This window comes from Aulostomus chinensis, chromosome 22 (genome assembly GCF_037954235.1).
Source record: "Aulostomus chinensis isolate RoL2024-O1b breed Wild chromosome 22, RoL_Achi_v1.0, whole genome shotgun sequence".
NCBI lineage: Eukaryota > Metazoa > Chordata > Actinopteri > Syngnathiformes > Aulostomidae > Aulostomus > Aulostomus chinensis.
In genome coordinates, this window is record NC_141341.1 from 12,960,205 (window position 1) to 12,968,435 (window position 8,231).

General features: G+C 42.5%; 1 protein-coding gene across 1 annotated transcript; it reads left to right on the forward strand.

Moving 5' to 3' along the window:
• The first annotated feature begins 2,153 nt into the window (after nt 1-2,153).
• LOC147240843 (homeodomain-interacting protein kinase 1-like) lies at nt 2,154-7,945 on the forward strand. Its single transcript, XM_086194331.1, has 5 exons — nt 2,154-2,308; nt 2,768-4,585; nt 5,467-5,660; nt 7,364-7,558; nt 7,910-7,945. Exons 1-5 carry the CDS (start codon nt 2,278-2,280, stop codon nt 7,943-7,945), a joined length of 2,274 nt encoding a protein of 757 aa, XP_086050457.1. The 5' UTR covers nt 2,154-2,277.
• Nucleotides 7,946-8,231: the final 286 nt, after the last annotated feature.

Genomic DNA, 8,231 nt, shown 5'->3' on the forward strand with positions numbered 1-8,231 from the left:
TGTAAAACTAAATACAATAAATATTACCTTGAGGTCAAAAATGAAACAAAAGAAGTTGCCCTGTTACCTGAAATAACTTGAGATAAAAGTAGGTGGGTAAGAATTGAAGAAAACCCTGTCAATGAAAGTAAAGGTTGTGTGTTGTTCTATATCTGCATGTGGAGGGACGTGCTAAAATTATTTTGTCTCAGTCACTATTCACTGATAAACTTTGTTTTTGGAAACTATTTCTTATTTTGAATTTTATTTTGAAATTCGTACTGTGTCTTGTTTACCTAGAGCCAGGAAGTTGGTGCTGCTGCTACCAGTGTTTGGCGTTGTTGTCTGGCCCTTGCCTTTCAGCTGCGTGTTTTATTGAAGTGTAAGTGGTGTAAATTAATTAGTTTAAAGGAAAACATGCATGTGGGTTTTTAGTCTGTAAAAGTTGGAATGTTGAATTAAACATTGGACATGGAGTCATACGGTCTGTAAAACCTGCATATGTCATTGTTGTGTAGTTTTCTGGCAAAAATAAATCAACCAAAACTTTGAAAGAAATGCATAATTTTTCTACAAAATAATTCAGTGAAGAATGATTATTTAGAGGCACAGAAAGAAGATTATCAGTGACGTTGAGCACTAAATAGGAATGGCAGATGTACAGCATTCATACAAAAGATGGACTGCACAAAATTGAAATAAATCAGCCATTAGAGAACGATGTTAAGGTCAGGTGGGATGTGAGGAGGGGCTAGAGGGCCCAAGCCTTCTCCGATGGACCCTAGAATGATCATTTCAGTATTGCAGTCATCAAACTTGTGCTAATGCACAATAACGGTGCGTCTTTGGCTCAGCAGGTGGCCCACAGCACCTGTGGGGACAGTGAGTATAACCTGCGGAGCCGAACGTTGGTGTGCGGCTCCTGCGGACTTCCATCAGACAAATCCAGCAACTGCTCGGTGTCTTCAGCTTCCCGCTCCTTCAGCAGCGGCGGCGTCTCTGAGGGTCTACTGCCACACACCTATGTGTTCAGCGTCAGCACACCTCGCAAGGTGGGCCCTAACCAACAGAATACATGACTACATTCAGAACTACTTGTTTTTCATTTTCTTTATTTAAAAATCAAGGTGTTTTGATTGAAAGTTTTTTTTTTTTTGCATCACATATTAATTTTGTTCACTATTTTCTTCAGAGTGGAACCAGAATGAAGAGCTGTCCAATCATGTGAGCTCCTGGATCCATGCAGGAGCCCTTCAGCTCCTTTAGTTTTCAATGATCAGGTCTCCAGTCTCTGTTTTATCAGTGTACTTTGGAAAAATGAACAAGCTACAGTATGCAAAAATATTTTTACATCCTTTTAAAAAAACCAAACAAAAACAATGTACATAGGCATGCATTGAAATAATGTCACTTTTGTATGCAATGGTAAAAACAAAATGGGGTTAAGATTCCCATCAAGCCTCCAGCGAGAAGAAAGATGATCTAGTTTGATACTGACCATCTTACAACAATATTTTGGAGAAATGTATGTTAGACAATAGAAGAATGTGTTCCTGTACTATCAGTTTAATAGGATTTTATGACGACAGAGTGACACAGCAGGGTTGTGGTAACTTCAGTCCATCTATTTTCACAACTGAATTAAAGCTGAATAAGTTCTGCTCCCTCAGCAGTAGAATCCTTCCAGCCTTGCTAAGGATCTATTTTGTGTATTCTTGCTGACATCAATAAACATATTTTCAGAAATTGCTTTGATTTTTTTTATTGATCATGTTGAAAAGCTTAGACAGACCAGGCTATCCTACATGTTTTAGAGATCTGAATAGTTTTTAAATGTATTTTTTCAAAAATATGAGTCAATAAAAAGTAATGAAAGAAAACCCCTTTGCCCTTTAATTTGTGTTGACACGGACAGCACATGTATGTCAACATATGTCCTATTTGTATGTGTTAATGTTGTGGCAGTTCCATTTCCCAGAGCTCCTCACTTTTGGCGAGAATTCCGAAAATGATCCATGATGGTGATTGATCATTAATGGTTGGCCCCGCCCCTTTTCACAAGATCATAGCCGGTTGCCGGGGGTAACGCCCCTACCATTCCTGTCAGAATTGTCACAGTATATAAGCAAGTTCACAGTTTTAAATCATCCTGTTTCAAGACTCGATTGTGTTGAGGCAGTATCTCAGTGACTTGTGCATCCAAAACTTAGAGACTTAGAGAGAAACTCCACGTTGTTTGAGGAAATTATCAAGAATCAGATTTGAGCTTTCATTTCTGGCCTTGATTCAACTTTGAGAATGTCTTCATGGATCAACCCAGACACTTCAGGTAAGAGGGAGAGATGCTGAGTTTCATGAAAACATGCCTTAACTCTCTTCAATGTTTCAAATAAACTGCCACAGTGGCTCTGGCTCACTTCTGTACAAGTTAAACCAGGGGTGGGCCACCATGTGCCATGGAGGGCCGGGTGTATGCAGGTTTTCCTTCAAACACAAAACTTTAAAGAGTGATTCCACTGATTAACACTCTTCTGTGGCTGAAGGTGTGTTAATCAGTGGAATCACCTGTTAAAGTGTTGGGTTGGAAGGAAAACCTGCATACACATGGCCCTCCATGGCACATGGTTGCCCACCCCTGAGTGAAAAAAAAGGATAAATCTTGGACAGTGGAGTTCAGATTTTATGACCAATGTTTGTTTTTTAAAGGCTTTATTTGGTGACGCACAAAGTTGAAATCCTAGAGTGTTTTTGTGTAAAGCTGATTGAACGTGTTCTCTCTCCACACCAGAGATCCAGGTGGGACAAACCATCCACAGCAGCTCGGCCTTCTACCAGATCCTGGAGTTCATAGGTGAGGGCTGCTTTGGGAAAGTGGCCAAATGCCTAAACCTCACCAAAATGCAGACTGTGGCAGTGAAGATTCTGAAGCACAACAACAAGTTCCTGAAAGACTTGGAGATGGAAATAAAGATGCTGCAGAGGATTGGTGACCTGGACCCCACCCACGCCAATGTTATCCGCTTCCACGAAAGATTCAGTTTTAGGGGACACATCTGCCTGGTCTTCGAGATGCTGGACACGGACTTCTACAATCTCCTTCAACAGCGAGGCTGGACCCCCCTCTCTCTTTGCGAAATTCGGCCCATTGCGCAGCAGCTGCTCATAGCCCTGGGCGCCCTGAAGCGTCTCCGCATCCTTCACACAGACATCAAGCCGGACAATGTCATGCTGGTCAGTCAGTACGACCAGCCCCTCAAGGTCAAATTAATTGACTTTGGGGAGGCCATTCCACTGTCATCAGTTGAAGTGGGATTATTTATTCAGCCCGGTGGATTCAGGGCACCAGAAGTCACCCTCGGTCTCCCATTCAATGAGGCCATTGATGTCTGGGGGCTTGGCTGTTTCCTGGGTTTCCTCTATCTGGCAGACAACCTCTTCCCGGTGGACTGTACCTACCAGTCCATGAGGTGCTTGATCAAGGTGCTGGGCCAGCCTGAGGACCACCAATTGAGGGATGGGGTTTATACCCACGACTTTTTCGACCAGGTGGACACGGTTACCGGAACAAAGTGGAGGCTGAAGACTCCACACGAATATGCTACAGCCAACGGTGTGGAGCCTAAGAAAAGGCAGGCCTCCTTTGACCTTCCCAGCTCGCTGGATGATTTGGTCTACATCCACCCAGAAGGAGAGGTAGCGGAGTTTGAGGACAGGAAGGTCTTTGTTGACCTTTTAAAGGGGCTTCTGCAAATGGAAGGGGATCGAAGACTCACACCCCGTCAAGCTCTGCAACACCCCTTTTTTAATTTGACCCATCTGACCAAATACGCTCGCACAAGCTCTTATATGACCAACGCTCACCGCATGATGGACATCTGCAGAGTAAAGGACGGGACAGGAGATGATGTCCACATCTCTGCAACCTGCAAACCTTCACTGGATTTGGGGGTCAACGTGAGCAAACAACCCTCTGTTGCTGACAACCAAGTCAATGAAGACAAATGCCCTCGCCCTGGGTTTGAAATCTTCTGGTCTTTAGATGAGGAAAAGGACTCCTGGTCTGAAAACAAATACAGTGACTCCTGGTCCTCAGATGAAGGGAACAACTCACGGCCCTCAGTTGTGGAAAACCAATTCTGGTTTAAAGATGATAACAAAAGCTCCTCATCTTCGGCTGGAGCACTGGAGGAAAACAACTCCCACTCTTCAGAAGAAGAGAACGACTGGTCTTCAGATGAGGACAACGACTGCTGGTCTTCAAATGAAGACGACGACTGCTGGTCTTCATATGAAGACAATGACTGCTGGTCATCCGATGAGGACGATGACTCCTGGTCATCCGATGATGACAATGACTCCTGGTCATCCGATGCGGACGATGACTCCTGGTCATCCGATGATGACAATGACTCCTGGTCATCCGATGATGACAATGACTCCTGGTCGTCCGATGAGGACGATGAGTCCTGTTCATCCGATGATGACATTGACTCCTGGTCACCAGATGACGACATCGACCCCCAGTTGATTGAAGGAGACAATCATGCCCGGTTAAAAGATGACGATCACAGCACCTCATCTTCAAATGGAATGCAAAAATCCACTGGCATTAAGGTTTTCAGAAGAATTTACAAAACATTTCGTCGAATCACGGCTGTGTTTCGCTGCTGCGTCAGACCCACAGCAGAGGATTGACGTTTTTGTCTCAAATGCATTTGTGCTGAGTAGTTACACTCAATGGTCTGATGTGAAAAGAGTCTAGGGTAAAAGTCAGACAAGAGGAAATCTGCAGGATGCTTAGAGCAGGGAAGGCAGGTGCAGCAGTGCCAGAGATATCCTGTACACCTGGAGAACAACTTATCCAAAAATAAGCAGAGGAAAATCAAGATAATGGTGGCAGAGCATCGAGGCCACATGGAGTAAAGGCAAAGACTAAGGAGGATTCCAGATGTCCCCGAAGCTGGTTGGAAGACATGGAGATGGTTCATTCAACAAGAGCTGCCTCAGAGTCATGGAGGAGGACTGGACCGACATGCCAAGATTACCTGGGAAGAGCTTCCCACCTTCCTGAGAGGTAAATGAGCACTACCTGCTGGGCTCTTTTTTAAAAGAATCACAAGATTTAAAAATGTCACACCAAACCTTTTTTTTTTTTGGTTTGTTACAGTAAACTGAGCTGTGCTCCTACCAGAACTGGATGTGGAGATGTTTTACCTGCTGTGTCTGATGGATGGACAGCTTTGAATCTTCAGCATCGCGTGACAGGAAGGGCATCCTCTTACTGAAGGAAACAAACAGTGAGTCCCAGAACAGACAACAACGACTGCAGTGTTGAAAAAGAGACAGACATATTAGCATAAAACTACATACTCACTTATTTTTTTGAATAAAAACAATATTCCAGCTGAGTATGTGTTCATGGATAAGCATAAATGTAGTTTATGTATTCCAAATAATGTTGACGCCTACTGTTGTCTCTGCTTACAGTGTCTCAGCTTACCTCGAAGAGAGGCTGCCTGCACCAAGATGGCCACTACTTCAGCGTGCAAGATGTCATCCCACACACCCAGCCCACCCCAGGAATATGGACCAGTATTGCAAAGGATATGTCTGAATTCATTCATGAATTCCAACAAGCTGTAGCGGATCCAGACCCACAGATCCCACTGCTCAGGTCCAACGTGAGACAGGTGTTTTGGAGACCAGGGCCCTGATTGATCAAGTTTGATCAAGTTTAACAGTTTCGTTTTAAGTGCAAAGAATTCCTGAAATATGCTTCTGTCACATTAAATTATAAAATCAAGTTGTTGAATTTCTTGAAGCTGAGAATCCTTCCTTATACTGGCCCAGTTATACGACAGCTGGAGAGGTCTCTCAAGTGATGTGAAGTTTCAAGTGTAAATGTGACAAGTCTGTGGGCTAAAAGACATTATTGACTACGTTTACATGCACACTATATCCCAATTAATGTCATACTTTGATTAAGTTCATATTCTGAATCAGCTGTTGATGTGCACTGCAGCTGTGGGAATCATCTTCTTTCCATGTTTGTTGGCATATTTCTAATAAAGCTTTTCTTTGCACGATGAACTTGCTCTACTTCCAGTTCCTTGCTAAGAAACTTTGCTGAATTTCCGGTTTAAGTGAAATTAAACTTATTCATAAACAAAATGCAAAGGTTTCCTGATAATCAAACAGCATTCAATGTAGTAAGCAAATGTAACACAATGGCATTCACACTACGTCACGGATGTTTTACAGCTGCACACCTCAATCTCTGGGTCTTCATTGAAGCAAGTAAACATATAGAATTATCAGACAATTCCTTTTTCTGCCAAAGGTTTGAAAATGTTTGCTTGTGAATTAAGCATGAGCTGACGTGAATCATGTGTTTCTCATATATTCTGCTCACATTTGGCTTCAGTATGAAAAACTCTTACATGTTTGTTCTGACACAAGAGAACCACTGGCCACAAATTATAAATTGTTCCCACTCTGGTTAATCAGGAAATGTTTTTTAATTAAAACTTTGGATTAACGTAAAGCCTGTAAAACTAAATATAATAAATATTATCTTGAGGTCAAAAATGAAACAAAAGAAGTTGCCATGTTACCTGAAATAACTTGAGATAAAAGTAGGTGGGTAAGAATTGAAGAAAACCCTGTCAATGAAAGTAAAGGTTGTGTGTTGTTCTATTCCTGCATGTGGAGGGACGTGCTAAAATTATTTTTACTCAGTCACTTTTCACCGATGAACTTTTTTTTTTGTTAACTATTTCTTATTTTGAATTTTATTTTGAAATTCGTACTGTGTCTTGTTTACCTAGAGCCCGGAAGTTGGTGCTGCTGCTACCAGTGTGTGGCGTTGTTGTCTGGCCCTTGCCTTTCAGCTGTGTGTTTTATAGAAGTGTAAGTGGTGTAAATTAATTAGTTTAAAGGAAAATATGCATGTGGGTTTTTAGTCTGTAAAAGTTGGAATGTTGAATTAAACATTGGACATGGAGTCATACGGTCTGTAAAACCTGCATGTGTCATTGTTGTGTAGTTTTCTGGCAAAAATAAATCAACCAAAACTTTGAAAGAAATGCATAATTTTTCTACAAAATAATTCAGTGAAGAATGATTATTTAGAGGCACAGAAAGAGGATTATCAGTGACGTTGAGCACTAAATAGGAATGGCAGATGTACAGCATTCATACAAAAGATGGACTGCACAAAAATGAAAAAAATCAGCCATTAGAGAACGATGTTAAGGTCAGGTGGGATGTGAGGAGGGGCTAGAGGGCCCAAGCCTTCTCCGATGGACCCTAGAATGATCATTTCAGTATTGCAGTCATCAAACTTGTGCTAATGCACAATAACGGTGCGTCTTTGGCTCAGCAGGTGGCCCACAGCACCTGTGGGGACAGTGAGTATAACCTGCGGAGCCGAACGGTGGTGTGCGGCTCCTGCGGACTTCCATCAGACAAATCCAGCAACTGCTCGGTGTCTTCAGCTTCCCGCTCCTTCCGCAGCGGCGGTGTCTCTGAGGGTCTACTGCCAAACACCTATGTGTTCACCGTCAGCACACCTCGCAAGGTGGGCCCTAACCAACAGAATACATGACTACATTCAGAACTACTTGTTTTTCATTTTCTTTATTTAAAAATCAAGGTGTTTTGATTGAAAGGGGTTTTTTTTTTGCATCACATATTCATTTTGTTCACTATTTTCTTCAGAGTGGAACCAGAATGAAGAGCTGTCCAATCATGTGAGCTCCTGGATCCATGCAGGAGCCCTTCAGCTCCTTTAGTTTTCAATGATCATGTGGTATAGTGGATCATAATTTGTGTTAATTATATATTTACAGTTATTTACATATTTACATTATAGAAGTTGTGGATTACATTATCTGCCAAGAGTTATTAGTCCTGCTGTTTTTATGTGCAGTACCTTAGAGGCCAGCAGAGGGCGAACCGCAATTGACAGCGTTATACGGTCAAGGTAAAGCTTGGAGAAGGGAGCAGACGGAGACAGCATGGAAGCAGAGTGCATGTAAAGTGAATGCTGTGTTCAGTAAAGACCGTTGTAACCCACTATACGCGGGTGAACCTTTGGTTTTTTTTAAAGATGCAACATCTTTTTGGCGACGAGGACTAGTCTGGGGGAGGACAGCCTTCGGAGGGACTGCAAAGAAAAGCAAAGGTTACACAAGAGTCCGGTGAAGTGCGGCTAGCTGTGGTTAGCATTTGGCTAAGAAGAGAGGTATGGC